The sequence below is a fragment of the Sminthopsis crassicaudata genome, chromosome X (assembly GCF_048593235.1).
Source record: "Sminthopsis crassicaudata isolate SCR6 chromosome X, ASM4859323v1, whole genome shotgun sequence".
Lineage (NCBI taxonomy): Eukaryota > Metazoa > Chordata > Mammalia > Dasyuromorphia > Dasyuridae > Sminthopsis > Sminthopsis crassicaudata.
The window spans coordinates 6,407,296-6,427,426 of record NC_133623.1 but is presented as its reverse complement, the minus strand read 5'-3'; the positions used below and the strand labels follow the sequence as shown (position 1 = coordinate 6,427,426).

Genomic DNA, 20,131 nt, shown 5'->3' with positions numbered 1-20,131 from the left:
GTTGTTCATCTTCCTAGCCCTTCCTGCATCACCTTTCCTTCAAGGCTACAACTGTACTGCTCCAAGGAAATTTTGAGATGTAATCCTGTCAATGTGTCTCTAGTTCCCCATTTTCAGGGGTCCTCACCCTTCCACCCTGTGTCACTCTTCCATCATGAATAAGACATGTTTGTACTCAGGGGGCCCCCAGAATAGTCGTGGAATACATACAAATGAAATGTGAAAAGACCACACCCTCTCTTTGTTCATCGATAACATTGGTTGGCCTACTGTTGATTGACAGTTCAGCCATCCAATGTCAGGAAGCACAGGGACCCTGCTAGGAGCTGGGTCTGGCTTCCTTCCCCCTCCCACTCACTACCTGGCTGTTTCCATTGAAGAAGGGCTCAAGCTGCAGTTTGAGCATGCCCAGTGGGGCCACTGCTGTGGAAGGCCTTTAGATGCCCCTGCTTTGTTATGCTGGAGTTTATGGGGCTTCCTCAGTCTGGGGCTCTTCCCTCCAGGAACCGGCTCAACACACACACACACACACACACACACACACACACACACACACACACACATGACGTCTGATCTTGTTGTTGTAATTTCTTCTTCCGGATGTATCTGAAACAGTTTTGAGGGGTCCTGGACCCCAAATTTAAGGAGGCAATTATCTCTCTGTAGTGTGGGTACATGCACATTTGGGTGCAGACCACATCTGGAGGACTGAGTCCTGGAGTACTCAGTTCAGGGTGCCCTGATTTAATGACATTGACAAGTTCGAGCAGGGGTTTTAAACTACGCCGTTCTGCAGCCCCCCGAGTTATTGCAAATGGGCTGAGGGGTGGAGACAGAATGTGAGCTTTTGTTTTTACTGTAGTCCGGCCCTCGCACAGTCTGAGGGACAGTGCGCATTTAAAAACTTTGAGGACCACTGACTGTTAGAGTGACCCAAGGAAGTCAATCAGAATATTCCAGAGCCTTATGTTCATGCCCTATGAGGGTTTTTTAAAACAGAAGAAGAGAAGGTTCAAGGGGAATCCCAATGGCTTTTGAAGAAGTGTAAAGCATAAGCCAGATTAGCCTGATTCTTTTGGGCCCTAGAAAGCAGAGCCTGAAGCAGTGAGGGAGGCCATGTTCAGTTTGGTGTTGGAAAAATCCAACAATCCCATTGTCCCCAAGTGACCTGGTGGGAGCGTGGGTGATGCCCCCTTGTCGGGAACATCAGCGAAGGGAGTCTGGTCGGATACAGCATCTGTAACGTCGCCTCGGAGCTCACAGACATTGTTATCTTAGCTACCAGGCAGTGATCCAAATGACCTTTACTCATAATCTCAAGGCAACTTCATTATAGCAGAATGCCCACAGCCTAACACTGCTCTTGGCAGGAGGAACAGCAAAGATATCAACCTTCTTCCCCCTTCCCCCAGCCCTGTCAGAATTCTGAGCTACTGCCAAACTGGGACTGAGGCAAGAAAAGATGGATGCTGCCAGTTTAAATATTGGCTCAGGGGACGTGGCCGGGACCAGGATGAATGGGCAGGAAAAGGAATACCGGACCAGGGAGGGCTAGAGAGTTCCCAGGATGTGTTTCCCAGACTCAAATGGTGGGATATAAACACAATCTACTATGTGCCACGTACCGTAGGAAGTGCTTTAGACTTATTGCTCATTTGATCCTCCCCACCATGTGAAATCGATACTATCAATATCCCCATTTTACAGGTGAGAAAACTGAGGTTGAGAGAGGTTTGTGACTTGCCCCAAGTCACACAGCTAATATGTGTCTGAGGCTAAATTTGACCTCAGATCTTTCTGAGTTCTTCCAGTCCTCTTTCCACTGTACCAAGAGTGCTTTTGGAGCACTCAGCCGTGCTAGAGACTGGAGTGGTCACTTATCTCAGAGGGAAGCATGGATACAATAAGCCAGTAGGTTACAGTTTGAAAGTTGAAAGAAACTGCAAGACATGGGGAACTCTCTTCCCTGGACCTTAAGAAGTCATTTAGACCAATCTCCCTCATTTCAAAGATGCAGGAGGGAGGAAGGACTTGCCAGAGGTCAATGCCAGAGTCTGGTCTAAAACCCCAGCCTTCTGTTGCCAAATCCCATGGCAGAGTCCCCATTTCTTGCATCTTGGGTTTGGATGGATATGTCCCGAGACTCCTTTAGGCTTTGCTTCCTTGCCAAGATGACAGGAAAAGGAACCTGAACTAGCCGTAGGCAGTGGATGGAACAAGAGACAAGAGTTCAGGTACCATGGACAGCGGCACTGAACCTCTTCTGCTCTGCTAAAACCAGCGCTCTTGTAATTAACGCCGAGAAAGGCTCGGTTCACTGTTGGGCCAAGAATGGGACAGTTTCCTGGGCTTAAAACTAAGAAGAGGAGGAATTGTGCGGGCTTGTTGCAACTGCTCAGTGGCTGGCCGGGAGCTAATGTGCGTGGGAAGCAGGATGTAGGCTCGAGCGTGGTTCGATGGTAGACATTGCAGTTTTCAATCGAGCTACTTGCTAGGAAGTAGCAGCTGGAGGATCCCCCGTGAAGTCAATGAGTCTTTAATTATTAATCGCTGACATTTAGTAGACTGCCTTTAAATGAAATCTCACCGAGTCTCCGATAGGCTATTATAATTTTGGCCCCAAACACTCTCTGCCCCTCTTTGTCATTTGTCTAGACTAGAGAGGATGTGAAATACAAGGCAGACTATAAGGGAGCCGAATTTGGTGACTTCCACCCAAAGAGACTTTGAAAATCCCACTGGAAACCAAGGGAGGAACTGGCTGGAGGTCGAGCCCCCCCGGCGCTGGCTTGTTCCTGCCGTAGAGTGGGCTTTTTCTCAGCACGTGTCTCTAGGGGGGCAGTCTAGCTGGTTGGTGCTCACCAGGGATAGCTGGGGAACGATTGGGACGAATGATTGCAAAGAAAAGGGAACCTCTCACTTTTCCCTCCCAGGTGGTCTCTGTAGGAACTGGCCCTAGCAGGACCCCACAGGGTCTCCTGACTGAGGAGATTGAGAAGCACTCTCAAAGTGTTAGTGAGGATCGGGGCCTTCGCTGACCCGGTGATGATCGCCCATCACCCAGTTGTTTGCTGCAGAGAGAATCGAGTCCTCCAACAGCTTATAATGTAGCCCAACTGACAGGAGTCTGGGGGAGAGCCCACAGTAGAGGGCACTGAACTAACCAGACTCCTGAAGTCTGCCAGAGAGGGGGATTATTGAAATGGCTCTTCTTCCTGACACCTCCATAAATCAGGTTGGCAAGCTGAGGCCTAGAGCAGGGAAGCCTCAGGGAGCTTGGATGTTGCTCAGTCTTACTATATTCAATGGCAGAGAGAAAACAGGGAGCGGGGCCCTCCTTGGGTTCACCGGCTACCGTTTCCGCCTTGTTGACCCACAGTTCACTCACCCAAGGGGACCCACCCCCAGATAAAGCAAGGCTGAGCCTGGGCCCTACAGACCTGGCCTCCATTCCCCTCTTCCATTTTTGTTCTACGGTGGTCAGGACAAATGCTTAGGTAGAAATGTGAACAAGGTGGCTTTCCATCATTGTAGTGGTGGTGAGACCCCATCCTCCAGCTGGACCTGTAAAGCCTCTCTGATGTAGACCAGGCCAAGAGATCCTTTTTTTTTTTTTGCCCAGTGTCTGAGACCAGATTGAACTCTGGTCCTCCCGAATTCAAGGCTGATGATCTCTCCACTGTGCCACCTAGCTGCCCAATGCAGAACAAGAGGTTCTTGACCCCAGCCTCCTAATGTGGAGACCATTGGGGCAAAGGGAAGGAGATGTTGGGAGGGTCTCCTGCGGCGTCCTCAACCCTTTATTCTGTCTCTTCTCTTTTCAGTTTGTTGCTCAGCCGAACTGTCAGCAGCTGCTGGCCACGCTGTGGTACGATGGCTTCCCAGGCTGGCGGCGGAGACACTGGGGAGTCAAGATGCTGACCTGCATCACCATTGGCCTCCTGTTCCCCATGCTGTCTATAGCCTATTTGGTGGCCCCCAGGAGCAACCTTGGGCTCTTCATCAAAAAACCGTTTATCAAGTTCATCTGCCACACGGCCTCCTACCTGACCTTCCTCTTCATGCTGCTTCTGGCATCCCAGCACATTGTTCGGACCGATCTGCACGTGCAGGGGCCACCGCCTACCGTGGTGGAGTGGATGATACTGCCTTGGGTTCTAGGTAAGTTCCTGAGAGACAGTTGGGGTGGGCTGGCTGTCTCCAAGTGGAATGGGCTGAAGCCCTTTTCAGGGATACCATGGAGGGATGGATTCTGTTCAGGGCCCACTGAGGCCCCTTCCAGCTCCAAGACTGTGTGTGGAACCCAGCAGAGGGCTGGCTGTTCCACCCCTGTGCAAAGGAAGGCCTACTTGATGGTGGGCGGTTAGGATGGAATCCTGGCTCACTTTCACCGGCTTCATTCATACTCAGAGGCCGGCCCACCCCAGAGTATACACCCCTATGGGTTCAAGCACTAATGATGGGATTTGGAGCAGCAGTGGGGAGAAGAGGCCTGATGGACTCTTACCCTTAAGTGGGTGATTCTTCTGCCTGGCTGGCCCAGTCCATCCCCTGCCACCCTAAGGGAACCCCCCCGTGTCTAGCTCAGCTCCAGAGGTAGCCATCGATAGGTTCGTTGCCCATGGAGGCCACATGAAGTCCACATCCTGCCTGTCATTGACTGAATGGGGCCCATGAGAGATCTCAAACTTTTTTGAACTTACTGATTTCACTTAACTCTTCCTCTTGTGGAGAGTTCACTTGGGTCGATGGCCTCTGTTTGAGAAATGAACCTTTTTTCTCGCCTTTCCATCAGGTTTCATTTGGGGAGAAATTAAGGAGATGTGGGATGGCGGCTTCAACGAGTACATCCACGACTGGTGGAACCTGATGGATTTTGCCATGAACTCGCTCTACCTGGCGACAATCTCGTTGAAAATCGTGGCCTACGTCAAGGTATTGTGGCGTCTCTTAACAAATGGGTCAGGCGAGGTGACTGAATTCTTCTGTTAAGCCATAGCACTTGGGGAGGGGAGAGGCAGAGAACATGGATCAACGGCCTCAGAAGCACTGGCTGTTGGTTCTCCATCAGAGCAATTCGACTCAATTTCTGATTCCTCTACTCCCATTAATAAGTTAATAAGAGTTAATAAGAAGGCTGGATGAAACTGGGAAGCTGTGAGTGCCACCTCTTATAAAAACTACAAATTAAATTACTTTAAAAATCTGCCCAAGAGGGCAGAATTTTCCTTCCATTCTCTGAGAAGTGAAGTGACTTGCCCACAGTCACACACCCCCAGGAAGTTGAAAGGAGAGAATTCAGACCTAGCCCCTGCATTATATTGTTTCAGTAGGGCCGTCCCTATATCCCCAAAGAGTCAAGATGCCCACAGTCCAGGTCTTTCGGCTTTAAAAAATGTTTTCCTTGCAGTACCTTTGGAAGGTAAAAACTATAAATACATTGATGCCCCCATTCTACAGATGAGGAAATTGAGACCAAAAGCAATGGTCATGAAAATACTGGGCACTGGAGCCAGCTTGTAATTCATACACACACTCACACACACTTTTGAGATGAGGAAATCAAAGCCCAAAGAGAAGTGGCTTGCTGAGATCATGTAGGGAATAAATAGGAGCATGATTTGAACTCACCTCCTTGCTTCCAGGTCCAGCACTCTTTCCCTGCTGCTTTTCCACCAGCATCTTATTACATCCATTTTTAAGGCAAGACAGAGGTCAAGGATGTCTTGGGTGCTGGCATAGAACCCAGGCAGGGCTGTGCACGGCCTCTGGGCTTTCAGCAGATGGACGGCATGTATATAGGATTGGGTCAGACCAGAAGGCCTTCTTGTTGGGCAATTACTATTGGTGTCATCCGTCAAGGCCTCCCTTGCAGAGCGTACACGTACACACAGGCTGACCACACAAATGCCAACGGTCTGCATTTCTTCTTTCTTTCAGTACAACGGTTCTCGTCCCAGGGAGGAATGGGAAATGTGGCACCCGACTCTGATAGCCGAAGCCCTCTTCGCCATCTCCAACATTCTGAGTTCCCTGCGCCTGATATCCCTGTTCACAGCCAACTCTCACCTGGGGCCTTTGCAGATCTCCTTGGGCCGCATGTTGCTCGATATCCTCAAGTTCCTCTTCATCTATTGCCTGGTACTGCTGGCCTTTGCCAATGGACTGAACCAGCTGTACTTTTACTATGAGACCAGAGCCTCCGACGAACCCGACAACTGCAAGGGGATCCGCTGCGAGAAACAGAACAACGCCTTCTCCACGTAAGAGCTCCAGGCCCCGGCCTGCCCCTCTCCCTCTCCCTCTTCCTCTCCCTCTCCCTCTCCCTCTCCCATCCTCTCTCCTTAACCTTTTCCTTTCTGTCTCTGTTTTTCATTCTTTGTCTCTGTTTCTTTCTTTCTTTCTTTTTGTCTCTTTCCATCTCTCTGTGTCTTTCTCTGTGTCTCTGTTTCTCTGTATCTTTCTGTCTGTCTCTCTTGTGTGTCTTTCTCTGTCTTTCTGTGTCTCAGTCTCTTTCTCTGTTTTTCCTTCTGTCACTTTTTCTGCCTCTCTCTCTCATTCTTTATTTCTCTCTTTCCATCTCTCTGTCTCTTTCCTCTTTCTGCCTGTCTCTATCTCTGTGTCTTTCTCTCTCTGTCTCTTTTTGTTTGTCTCTCTGTCTTTCTGTGTTTCCATCTCTCTGTGTCTCTGTCTCTGTCTCTGTTTTTCCATCTCTGTCATTGTCTAGTTCTCTCTGTCTTTCCATCTCTGTGTCTTTCTCTGTCTGTCTCTCTTTCTGTATTTTTATCTGTCTCTTTATCTTTCTGTTTCTTTCCCTATTTTTCCATTTCTGTCCCTGTTTTTTTTTTGTCTCTGTCTCTGTCTTTTTGTCTGTCTAGCTTTCTCTCTTTCTGTTTTTCCATCTGTCACTGTTTGTCTCTTTCTGTCTTTTTGTCTGTCTATCCATCTCTCTATGTCTCTGTCTTTTTCTGTTTTTCCTTCTCTGACTCTGCCTCTTTCTCTCTCTTTGTCTCTCTCTTTCCATATCTCTCTATGTCTTTCTCTGTTTTTCCATCTCTGTCACTGTCTAGTTCCCTCTTTCCATATCTTTCTTTGAATCTTTGTCTTTTTCTTTTTGTTTGTCTTTCTGTGTCTGTGTCTTTCTTTTTGTCTGTCTCTTTCTGTCTCTTTCTTTATTTTTCCATCTCCGTCACTGTTTGTCTCTCCCTTTCTGTTTCTCTTTCCATCTTTCTGTGTCTGTGTCTCTCTCTGTTTTTCCCTCTCTGTCTTTCTATTTCTGTCTGTTTCTGCCTCTTTCTTTCTGTCTATCTTTCCATCTCTCTGTGTGTCTTTCTCTGTGTCTCTGTCTCTCTCTTTCTTTTTGTTTGTCTATCTTTCAGTCTTTCCATCTCTGTGTCTCTGTATTTCCTTGTCTCTCTTTGTTTTTTCTCCCTTTGTCTTTTTGTCTGTCTTTCCATTTCTCTGTGCCTTTCTCTGTCTCTGTCTTTTAATCTCTCTGTGTCTTTCTATCTCTGACTCTTTCTGTATTTTTGTCTTTCTCTTTCTCTGTTTTTATTTCTTTCAGTTTTTCCTTCTCTGTCTTTCTGTTTTTCCATCTCTGTCATTGTCTATTTCTCTCTTTCTGTCTGTCTTTCCATATGTCTGTGTCTTTCTATGAATCTCTGTGTCTTTCTTTTTGTCTGTCTTTCCATCTCTGTCATTGTCTAGTTCTCTCTTTCCATATCTTTCTCTGAGTCTGTCTTTTACTTTTTGTATGTCTGTCTTTCTATCTCTATCTTTCTCTGTGTGTCTGTCTCTCTGTCTTTCCATCTCTCTGTCTCTTTCTATTTCTGCCTCTTTCTCTGTTTTTGTCTCTTTTTCTCTTTCTGTCTTTCCATCTCTCTGTTTTTCCTTCTCTCTTTCTCTTTCTGGCTTTTTGTTTGTATGCTGTCTATCTTTCCATCTGTCATTTTTTCTGTCTCTTTCTCTCTTTCTCTTTCCATCTCTTTCTCGGTCTCTTTCTTTCTTTCTCGCTATCTCTCTGTGTCTCTGTCTCTTAGAAGGAGAAACAGAGACAGTCTCTTTCCATCTCTCTGTGCCTTTCTGTCACTGTTTCTCTGTCCCTTTCTCTCTGTCTTTCTGTTTTTTCTTTGTCTTTGTGCCTATCTTTCTATCTCCCTGTGTCTCTGTTTCTTTCTGTTTTTCCTTCTCTGTCTCTCCATCATTCTTTCTGTATTTTTGTCTGTATTTCCAGCTCTCTCCTTGTTTGTTTCTCTGTCTTTTTCTCTGTCTCTTTCTCTGTTTTTCCAACTCTCTGTGTCTTTCTCTGAGTCTCTGTCTTTTATTTTTTCTTTGTCTTTGTCTATCTTTCTTTCCATCTTTCTGTCACTGTTTTTGTCTCTTTCTCTCTATCCTTCCATCTTTCTGTGTCTTTCTCTGAATCTCTGTCTCTTTCTTTTTGTGTCTGTCTTTTCATCTTTCTGTGTCTCTGTCTCTCCATCTCTTTCTGTCTGTTTTTCCTTCTCTATGTCTTTCTGTGTCTCAGTCTCTTTAGAAGGAGAAACAGAGACAGTCTCTTTCCATCTGTGTCTTTCTGTCACTTTCTCTCTTTGTGCCTATCTTTCCATCTCCCTGTGTCTGTTTCTTTCTGTTTTTCCTTCTCTGTCTCTCTCTTTCCAGCTCTCTCCTTGTTTGTTTCTCTGTTTCTGCCTCTTTCTCCCTGTTTTTCCATTTCTGTCACTGTCTAGTTCTCTTTTTCTATCTGTCTTTCTACCTCTCTGTCTTTTTCTTTTTCTGTATTTTTGTCTGTCTTTCTTTCCATCTCTGTCATTGTCTATCTCTCTGTCTCGTCTATCTGGTTTTCCATCTCTGTGATTGTCTAGTTCCCTCTTTCTATATCTTTCTTTGAATCTCTTTTTCTTTTTGTTTGTCTGTCTCTCTCTCTTTTTCCGTCTCTGTCTATCTTTCCCTGTCTCTATCTCTTTGTTTCTGTCTTTCCCTGTCTTTCTTTCTCTGTGCCTTTCTCTGAGTCTCTGTCTTTTAATCTCTCTGCGTCTGTCTCTTTTCTTTCTGTCTCTTTCTCTGTTTCTGTCTCTGTTTTTTCTTCTCTGTCATTGTCTAGTTCTCTCTTTCTGTCTGTCTTTCTATATCTCTGTGTCTTTCTGTCTCTTTTTCTGTTTTTCCATCTCTGTCAGTGTTTTTCCTTCTGTCTGTCTTTCTGTCTCAATCTCTCTGTGTCTCTGTTTTTCTATTTTTGTCTCTTTCTCTCTTTGTCTGTCTTTCCATCTCTTTCTCTCTTCTGTCTTTTTGTTTGTCTGCTGTCTGTCTTTCCATCTCTGTGTCTCTGTTTTTCTATCTCTGTCACTTTTTCTGTCTCTCTGTCTTTCTCATTGTCTCTGTCTGTTTTTCCTTCGATGTCTCTCTTTGTGCCTATCTTTCCATCTCCCTGTGTCTCTGTTTCTTTCTGTTTTTCCTTCTCTGTCTGTCTGACTTTCCATCTCTTTCCTTGTTTGTTTCTCTGTCTCTGCCTCTTTCTCTCGGTCTTTTTGTCTGTTTGTTCTCTCTTTCTGGCTGTCTTTCCATATTTCTGTGTCTTTCTCTGAATCTCTGTCTCTTTCTTTTTGTTTGTCTGTCTTTTTATCTCATCTTTCTGTCTGTCTTTCCTTCTCTGTCTCTTTAAAGAAACAGAGAGAGTCTCTTTCCATCTCTGTCATTGTTTAGTTCCCTCTTTCCATATCTTTCTTTGAATCTGTCTTTTTCTTTTTCTTTGTCTTTCTGTGTCTGTGTCTCTCTCTGTTTTTCCCTCTCTGTCTTTCTATTTCTGTCTGTCTCTGCCTCTTTCTCTTTCTGTATTTTTGTCTGTCTTTCTCTGTGCCTGTCTCTTTTCTTTCTGTCTCTGTTTTTCCATCTGTCACTTTTTCTGTCTCTTTCCATCTCTCTGTCTTTCTCAGTGTCTCTGTTTTTCTGTCTCTGTCTCTTAGAAGGAGAAACAGAGACAGTCTCTTTCTCTCTATTTCTTCTTTGTGCCTATCTTTCCATCTCCCTGTGTCTCTATTTCTTTCTGTTTTTTCCTTCTCTGTCTGTCTTTCCATCTCTTTCCTTGTTTATTTCTCTGTCTTTTTGTCTCTCTTTCTGTTTTTCCATGTCTGTCAGTCTAGTTCTCTTTTTCTGTCATCTGTCTTTCTTTCCATCTCTCTGTCTTTCTTTTTGTTTGTCTGTCTCTCCATCTCTCTGTCTTTGTTTTTCCTTCTCTGTCTCGTTTATCTGTCTTTCCATCTCTTTCTTTGAATGTCTTTTTTTTGTTTGTCTTTCTGTGTCTATCTTTTTGTCTCTTTCTCTCTTTCACCGTTTTTCCTTCTCTGTCTTTCTGTCTCAATCTCTGTGTCTCTCTGTTTTTCTGTCTATCGTTCCATCTCTAAAAGATGTGTGTGTCTTTCCCTGTCTCTCTTTCTCTGTTTTTCTTTCTCCCTTTGACTTTTTGTCTATCTTTCCATCTCTCTGAGTCTGTCTTTTAATCTCTGTGTCTGTCTGTCTCTGCCTCTTTCTATCTTTCTCTTTGTCTTCCTCTGTGTCTCTGTCTCATTCATCTCTCTGATTTTCGTCTCTCTCTGTTTTTCTATATCTCTGTCTTTCTCTTAATCTCCGTCTCTTTCTTTTTGTCTGTCTTTCCATCTCTCTGTTTTTCCTTCTCTCTTTGTTTGTCTGCTGTCTGTCTTTCTATCTCTCTGTGTCTTTCTCAGTGTCTCTGTCTCTCCATCTCTTTCTGTCTGTTTTTCCTTCTCTGTCTCTTAGGAGAAACAGAGACAATCTCTTTTTGTCGTCTGTCTTTCTATCTCTCTGTGCCTTTCAGTCTCATTTCTGTCACTGTTTCTCTGTCTCTTTCTCTCTTTTTGTCTTTCTTCCCTTCCCTGTCTTTGTGCCTATCTTTCCGTCTCCCTGTGTCTCTGTTTTTTCTTCTCTGTCTCTCTTTTTGTCTGTCTCTCCATCTCTCTCCTCGTTTGTTTCTCTGTCTCTGTGTCTTTCTTTCTGTATTTTTCTCTGTGACTGCCTCTTCTGTCTTTCCACCTCTGTGTCTGTCTTTCACTGGTTTTTCCTTCTTTGTAGGTCTCAGTATCTAGCTGTTTCTTTCTTTCTTTCTGTCTCTCTGTGTCTTTTTCCTTCTCTTTTTGTCTAGCTCTCTCTTTCTACATCTCTCCATCTCTATGTGTTTCTGTTTTTCCTTGTTTCTCTCTCCATCTCTCTCTTTTTCTGTATTTTTGTCTGTATTTCTTTCCATCTCTGTGATTGTCTAGTTTCCTCTTTCCATATCTTTATTTGAATCTCTGTCTTTTTCTTTTTCTTTGTCTTTCTGTCTATCTTTGGCTCTCTGTGTCTTTCTCTATCTCTGTCTCTCTCTATGTTTTTTCTTTCTCCCTTTGTCTTTTTGTCTGTCTTTCCATCTCTCTGTGCCTTTCTATATTTTTGTCTGTGTCTTTTCTTTCTGTCTCCATCTGTCTGTTTTTCCATCTCTGTCTAGTTCTCTCTTTCTGGCTGTCTTTCCATATCTCTGTGTCTTTCTCTGAATCTGTCTCTTTCTTTTTATTTGTCTGTCTTTCCATCTCTCTGTTTTTCCTTCTCTCTTTGTTTGTCTGCTGTCTGTCTTTCTATCTCTCTGTGTCTTTCTCAGTGTCTCTGTCTCTCCATCTCTTTCTGTCTGTTTTTCCTTCTGTCTCTTAGAAGGAGAAACAGAGACAGTTTCTTTCCATCTCCCTGCTCTGTTTCTTGGTTTTTCCTTCTCTGTCATTGTCTAGTTCTCTTTTTCTGTCTTTCTCTCTGTATTTTTGTCTATCTTTCCCTTTCTTTCTGTTTTTTCTTCCTCCCTTTGTCTGTCTTTCCATCTCTCTGTGCCTTTCTCTGAGTGTCTGTCTGTCACTTTCTCTGTTTTTCCATCTCTGTCAGTCTAGTTCTCTGTCTTTCTATATCTTTGTGTCTTTCTCTGAATCTCTGTCTCTTTCTTTTTTGTCTTTCCATCTGTTTTTCCTTCTCTCTTTGTCTTTCTGTTTGTCTGCTGTCTGTCTTTCCATCTCTCTGTGTCTTTGTCTCTTTCTGTTTTTCCATCTCTGTCACTTTCACTGTTTTTCCTTCTGTTTGTCTTTCTGTCTCAATCTCTGTTTTTTTCCTGTCTCTGCCTTTCTTTTTGTCTACCTTTCCATCTCTCTGTGTCTTTCTCTCTCTCTTTTTATTTGTCTTTGTCTTTCCCTGTCTCTTTGTTTTTTCTTTCCGTCTCTTAGTCTGTGTCTTTCTATCTCTGCCTCTTTCTCTTTCCGTATTTTTGTCTGTCTCTTTCTCTGTTTTTCCTTCTCTTTCTGTCTCAATCTCTCTGTGTTTTTCTCTGTCTTTCCATCTCTGTCATTGTCCATTTCTCCCTTTCTCTGTATCTTTCTTTTTCTGTATTTTTGTCTCTCTCTGGTTTTTTTTTCCCTGTGTCTTTCTGTTTCTCCATCTCTTTCTCTGTCTTTTTCCACCTCTGTCATTGTCTATTTCTCTCTTTTTGTCTGTGTCTCTTTCTCTGTGACTGCCTCTTCTGTCTTTCCACCTCTGTCTGTCTCTTTCACTGGTTTTTCCTTCTTTGTATGTCTCAATATCTAGCTGTTTCTTGCTGTCTTTTTGTCTCTCTATCTCTCTGTACATCTCTCCATCTCTGTGTGTTTCTGAGTCTGTCTCTGTTTTTCCTTCTGTTTCTCTCTCCATCTCTTTGAGTCTTTCTTTTTCTCTGTATCTCTGTATTTTTCCTTCTCTGTTTCTTTCTGTATTCCTATCCGTGTCTCTATCTCATTTTGTCTCTCTTTCCATCTGTGTTTTCCTTCTGTTTCTCTGTCTCTCCATCTCCCTGAGTCTGTCTTCTCTTTCTTTTTGTCTCTTTCTCTGTTTTTCCTTCTCTGTCTTTCCATCTCTCTTTTTCTCTTTCTCTTTATTTTTCCTTCTTTGTCTCTGTTTTCCTCCAATTCTCTCAATGCCTCTCTCATTTGCTCTCTGTTGGAGAGCTGGATGTAGACTGTGCTAGTTGTTTCCTTTGTCTTTGAAGGGAATGAATGGACTCTGCAACTCAAACAGGCAGCGCAGGCTTCCCCATTCAGAGCTTAACTCAGCCCAAGAGAGAGTGTGCCCTTTAGGAGTTTGTTGTGCACCCCCAATCTCTGTACTCCGTAATTCCAAGTCAGGAGTCTAGAAGAAAACCAAGTCCAAACTTGGTTTTTGTTTGCCCCTTCTCTTTGAGAAGGCTCCCCACCCACATTTAGCCCAGCGGTTATCACCCAAGTTAGTCCCTCTTGGACTCTGGAAAATGGGATTACAAGAAAGGGGGCAAAGCTGGTGTTAATCCCCTAGTGTCAGATTTGTAACAGCCTTGATGCTGGCAGCCATTGCATGCCCATCACATTCCCAGCAGGATGACTGACGACAATGAACATACAGGAAATTAATCTTTTTTTGGTGCACAAAAGTTTGAATGTGATTTGCTTGCCCCTCCCATCCTCCATCGTGTAGCATTTTTAATCCATCTCCTGATTGAGTTACTAAGCAAGGATCCAGAGCTAGACTTTCTTGTTCCAAAGGAGGCACCTGAGGCCCAGAGATCAGATACAAAAGAGACTGAGACACAGAAGGAAAAACAGAGAAAGACAGACACAGAGAAACAAAGATGAAAAGACAGAAAAAAAGAGACAGAGAAGGAAAAACACAGATGAAAGGAGACAGAGAGAAAGAGAGACAGAGATACAGACAAAAAGAGAAAGAGCCAGTGACGGAGATGGAAAGACAGAGAGATAAACAAAAAGACAGAAAAAAAAAAGAGTTAGAGAAGGAAAAAGAGAAAGACCCAGAGAAAAACGCCAAGATGTAAAGAGAGAGACAGAGAAGGAAAAACACAGATGAAAGGAGACAGAGAGACAGACGAAAAAGAGAAAGACCCAGAGAAAAACGCCAAGATGTAAAGAGAGAGACAGAGAAGGAAAAACACAGATGAAAGGAGACAGAGAGAAAGAGAGACAGAGATACAGACAAAAAGAGAAAGAGCCAGTGACGGAGATGGAAAGACAGAGAGATAAACAAAAAGACAGAAAAAAAAAGAGTTAGAGAAGGAAAAAGAGAAAGACCCAGAGAAAAACGCCAAGATGTAAAGAGAGAGACAGAGAAGGAAAAACACAGATGAAAGGAGACAGAGAGACAGACGAAAAAGAGAAAGACCCAGAGAAAAACGCCAAGATGTAAAGAGAGAGACAGAGAAGGAAAAACACAGATGAAAGGAGATAGAGAGAAAGACAAAAAGAGAAAGAGCCAGTGACGGAGATGGAAAGACAGAGAGATAAACAAAAAGACAGAAAAAAAAAGAGTTAGAGAAGGAAAAAGAGAAAGACCCAGAGAAAAACGCCAAGATGTAAAGAGAGAGACAGAGAAGGAAAAACACAGATGAAAGGAGACAGAGAGAAAGAGAGACAGAGATACAGACAAAAAGAGAAAGAGCCAGTGACGGAGATGGAAAGACAGAGACAAACAAAAAGACAGAAAGAAAGAGCCAGAGTAGTGACTCTTCTCCCACTTAGCCTAACACTTCCATAGTGTTTTTGAGTTTGACTTAATGCTAACCCTTGGAGCCTGGTGTTTTTTTTTTCCTGAATTGAAAGGCTGTTTGGCTCAGCCCCTGTGTGAGCAACAGTCCTGCCACACTGCCCTCCCACCTCTTTTTTGACCAAGCCCTTTACTTCCCAAGGCCCCCAGTTCCCCTTTTGAACCTAGGAGAAGTGTCTGATCCCCAGCATGGAGAGCTGAGTCTCTCTAGAGAAGAAAGGGTTAGGTTAGGTCCCTTCTGCTGCTAAATCTCTGATCTTTCTAAGTTTACATTCAAGGCCCTTCACCATGCTGGTTGTTCTTCTGGCTACTCATCAGCATGCTTCTGAAAGCTCTCCTGTTCTCCAATATTTCCAACCTCACTGGCAGCAAATCTACTGATTTTTTTTCTTTTTCTTTTTCCAAGATCTCCCCAGTTCTGATCCCTGGAGGAACTTCCAATGGTCAACCACCTTCCACCTCCCAAAGAAGCCCAGTCCACTTTGGGGAAGTCTTTCCTGTTGTGTAACCTCAATTGGTCTTTTTGCAATTTCTAGCCTTTACATTTGGTTCTGCCCAAGTTTAATCCCTCTGCCACAGGGCAGCTACTATATACCACAATCAGGAGGAGCTGAGTTCAAGTCTGCCTTAGTTTCCTCATCTGTAAAATGGGGGAAATAACAGCACCTACCCTTTCAGGTCATTGCACAGATCAAATGAAATATTTGTAAAATACTTAGCATGAGTTGCTTGGCACATAGTGAGTATATATAAATGGTAACTATTGTAGCCCTTCTTATTCCCTATGCAAGCCTTTTAAATCCCGTGGAGTAAATGGCCACTGAGCGGGCACAATATAAGAGGTACTGCAGAGGCTTTGAATGTTTCCTATATCCCCCCCCCTTGCTGTCTAATGCCCAAGATTTCACCAAATGGGCATCTTTCCTTCAGTTCCCATCAATGTGCCTCAGTAGGAGGCGACGCTCTAGTCCCATGTGAAGGTGCTTTATCAGATCCTTCCCAGAGAGTCTGGAGGGGACCTGAGGCAGCCCCATGTGTCCCAATGCTTAGCCAGAGAGGGCAGAACCAGGAGCGATATATGAGGGCTTCCTATCGCAGAGAGCAGTCCAAAAAAGGAATGGGCTGCTGAGGCAAGATAGGAGTTCTGCTCTCTCTGGTTTCCCTCACTGTAAAGCTTTGAGCAGTGGTTGTTCCTTCCAGCCCTGGAGCTCTAGAGGTGCAGTGTGGGAGCCACGTGTGGCTGGTGGCAGTGCTCAAAACCCCTACTGAGTGAACAATGACTGCTTTCCAGCCTCCTCCAGAGCCATGCCCTAGATAGAATGCCCCCCCCCCACCTGAGAGGACTTGAGAGCAGCAAGGCAGGAAAGGAAGAGCAGGGCCCAGATTGGTCAGAAGCCAAATGGACCCCTAGCTGAACTATGAGTGAAGTCAAGCTTATCAATCCTTCAGTCATCACACAATTATAAATCACCTACTGTATGCCAGGCACTGTTTCAGATCCAAATACAAAGAATGAAACAATTCCTGCTCTCAAGGAACTTAAATTCTAAGTAAGTACAGCACAACCCAATGAAATTAATGCAAATCTGAGTTTGAGTTGAGTTGAACCCAGTATGTTTTGATTTCAAGGTTTCTTTTCCCATAGTGAGGTGAGGAAAGGTTTTATCTGAAGTACAGAGACAGGAGGGAGAGAGGGTATGCACTGATGCAAGGGAATAGACCACCCCATTTCTTGCACGTTCACAGCAATGCTCTACTTGTCTTCCAGGCTTTTTGAAACCCTTCAGTCACTCTTCTGGTCGGTGTTTGGACTCCTGAATCTCTATGTCACCAACGTCAAAGCTAGACACGAGTTCACTGAATTCGTGGGGGCCACCATGTTTGGAACGTACAATGTCATCTCCCTGGTGGTACTGCTAAACATGCTCATCGCCATGATGAACAACTCCTACCAGCTCATTGCCGTGAGTACGCCACCCCAGTACATCGTGTCACACTTCAGTAATAAAAACACAAAACACAAAAGGTGAAGAGGTCAAAAGAGATAGCCCCAGACACAAATGATTAACAGAATTTTACATCCTGAAAAGAAATTCCTATCTTATTTACAAATCTCTCCAGAACCTCTTTGATATACAAACATCTCTATATCCGAAGGAAGCAGAAAAGTCCTTTTCAAATACAAACTCTGTTTTATGATTTTGCTCGTGTATAAAATGAATCTCCTAAATCCTATTCTTGGCAAATTGGCCTTTTATCTTGTAGCCTCTCTTTGCCCTCTGAGCCTGCAGTGCTCCCTTTCTAATCAATAAAGATTTTGTTTTAATACAGCATTGAGTAGCGAATTCATTCGCTAGACCCGGCCTTGGTACTTTGGGAAGGAGGAGGAGGGACAGAGGTAATCACACAGCCAGGAAGGACTGACCCATCTCGGCTTAGAGCCTCAGTTTCGTCCTCATCAAAGGCACCTTCATCTCTGGCTGCCTGCCTGCTAAGGATCACCGAGAGGACTTGAGTTCCACTCGGTCTCTTTTTACCTGGGTGATTTTAGCCAAGTCTTCCTCCACCACACAATGTGGTCATAGTAGATTACCTCTCAGTTCTTTTCCAACTTCCAATCTCTGCTAGTCATCCAAATCTATTAACTGGGAAGTGGACTCCTAGACTGAGGAGCAACTGCCTATGTCTTACATCAGTTGGTTTTGAATGTAGCCATGATTTTACTGTCTTTTCCCCAACAATGATGACAGAATTTGTTGCTGTGCCAAACTCTTAGATAAGCTATATTCAACAGCCATGTCTAGGATATTCAGCAGGCTTCCTTGATTTCCTCCCTGTGTTCCTAAGCCACCGTGATGTCCTCCTACGCCAATCAGAAGGACCCTCCTGCCCTACTTTGTCCTTCCTCTGCTTAACCTCAAGAGTTCACTGGTCTTGTTGCCTGCTTTCCTTCTTGCCCTTTCCTCCTTCATTTTCACACTGAAAGCTCTCTCCTTTGGAAACTTTGGCTTCTGTGAGAAAGAGCAGCAGGCACTCTGAGAATAGATTGTGGGCATTTAGCCATGGCAGAGCCTCCTTACTCTATCCACTGCACCACCCAGCTGCCTTTCAAACCCTCTACCTCTCTGACTCCTTCATCCAAGTAATGTCCACTGATTTGTGTTGTATGCCTTCTCACTTGAAGCTCTGGATCAGCTATCATCTCTAATTCCAGCTTTTCCGAGTGTCCTGCAGTTCTTCTCTGGCTCGGATCACTTGAAATTCTTCTCCCTGCTAACAATTTCTTATTTCTTAACATAAAAATAATCCATTTTAAATAATGTACATCAAGTAAGTTATTTATAATAAAACATTTTCAATTTCTAGCAACTGAATACACTCGTAACAAAAATGGATCTCTCAAGAATCACATATCCTAGATAAAAAATATTGGCTATATTTTCACAATTTACCTTGAAATCACAAGTACTCATGCTGAGTAGATGCTCTCTCATCCCTAAGTTCAGCATTACCCAAGTGATTTTGTTTTAAGAGGTTTAACAGCAAACAACTAAAGACTTGGGATGAGATGTGCAAATATGATCATCTAAAATCGTACGCAGACAACTTATGTGAAAAATGGTCTACAGTAAAGCACGTTTGGCTATTATTCACACTCAAATGGGTATAAACAGAGGCTCCTTTAAACAATGAGAACATCTTTAAAGTAACTCTTCAATAGTTTGTAAACATTTCTATACACATTAAATAACAAACATAAGTAAAATCAGATTTCCTATTGAGGTGACACTAGATAGCTCATAAGTTACTTGTCTTCATTAAGATCCTACTCCCTAAACCAAAAGAGATTCCTGACTTTAACCTTAATAGATGTCCATCTTTGTAAATATGATAGCAGAAACATACTATGAGAGTTATAAGTAGGGACATGTTTATAAGAGCAGTAAAATGGATCCTCAAGACTTAGCCTAGAACCAAGAAGACAGATTTCGTGTATGGAAAAATGAATTAAAAAGGGCAGTTCTTTAATTCTTTTGGGTTATGGATTTAAGTGTTAAGAGACTGATGCAAAAATAATAAAAATAATAGGAGGCACAGTGGATAGAACACTAGCCCTGAAGTCAGTTCAAATCTGGTCTCCGACACTTAACATTTCCTAGCTGGGCAAGTCACTTATGTTACTTAAATTGGAATTTATCAAAAGTTGGTGTAAATTGTCTTTATTTTTGCTTTAAGGGTGAATTAAGAGAGAGACAGTTTAAAGGTCTAACCTCAGTAGAGTTGAGTGATTATCCTTTAGAACATCAGGATAAACTATAAGCTGTTTGGGGAAAAAAAAAAAAAAAGGGAAATACTTTTAGGAAGGTTTAAGTAAAAAATCTTTTGTGACTTTTAGAAGGACTGCTAAATGGTATTTGTAAGCTAATTAACTGTAATAATTTGATGGATATTAATAACAATTATGTTCAAACCTACTGTGATTCGCTAGATTTTATTGTCCGAGGAGAAACTGTGAATTTTCTTTCTGAGTTTCATTCTTAGGTTTCCTGTGAAAGAAAGATCAGTAGCTCATTGGAAGCAACACTTGAGCTCTATGGCTAGTGAATCTGTTTATATCTATCTCCTGATATAATAGCATCATAATAAATAATAAATTTTACTTAAAATGAGACCAGAATAAATTCAATTACATCTGGATCTATTTCCCAAATGTTATCATACAGAACCTCACTCTATAATTTCAATTATTCACTATTATATTTTACAGAGGGGCTTTTAATTTCAAGTATTTCATGTTATGAGATTTGCCATTTTCAGCTAATCTGCTACCAAAGATTTTTTAAATGGTAGGTAGTATTAGAATAGATTTTCATTATCATAAATTCTATCATACTTAGGAAAAAAGTTCTTATCACATTCTTCCTTCCACCATAAAAATTCCAAGTGGAACAAGAAGGCCTTAGAATTTGTGATGGCCTCCATTTTACTTATTAATAATTATTATTAAATATTAATTATATCAACCTTTTTCAGAGTTCATTCTCAAAAGGACAGTCAGAGGAAATAAACCCACAGATATAACCTAAGAAGGTAGACATATATACTTCGGAGTGTTGTGCCACAGTTTCCTTGAGCTGTTCTACCTCAGTTTCCCTGCACTAGTTTCCCTCATTGTCCTGAGTTTCCTTAACTGTCCTGCCTCACTCCCCTAAGTCATAAAACCCCCCTGGTTCATTAAGACTGAGGACCATTTGCTCTAAGGTTATAAATTGTCAATGGGAGATGAGGAGCAGATCAGACTTCCTGACTCCTAGCTCCTTCTGCCCCCAAGAATTTATGACACTGCCCCTCTAAGATATTCCAAAAGATAAGACTATCTCGGATACTTCACTGACATCTTGACTTCTGTTACTCAAACATCCTGACTCTGGCTTTTAGTAAAAATTTATAACTTCCCCCCATCCTGATTTTCCCGCTCTTTTTCCTTCCCTTTGTCTGAAGAGCTATAAAAGTGTTTAACATTCCCCCATTCATGACTGGATACTTT

General features: G+C 43.1%; 1 protein-coding gene across 1 annotated transcript in view; it reads left to right on the top strand.

The window, feature by feature from the left end:
• TRPC5 (transient receptor potential cation channel subfamily C member 5) overlaps positions 1-20,131 on the top strand; it is a 154,958-nt gene that overhangs the window by 111,363 nt on the left and 23,464 nt on the right. The window contains exons 5-8 of the mRNA XM_074278255.1: positions 3,825-4,161; positions 4,796-4,935; positions 5,941-6,263; positions 16,352-16,547. Of these exons, the coding sequence (XP_074134356.1) occupies positions 3,825-4,161; positions 4,796-4,935; positions 5,941-6,263; positions 16,352-16,547 (996 nt within the window). The remainder of the gene's footprint in view (positions 1-3,824; positions 4,162-4,795; positions 4,936-5,940; positions 6,264-16,351; positions 16,548-20,131) is intronic.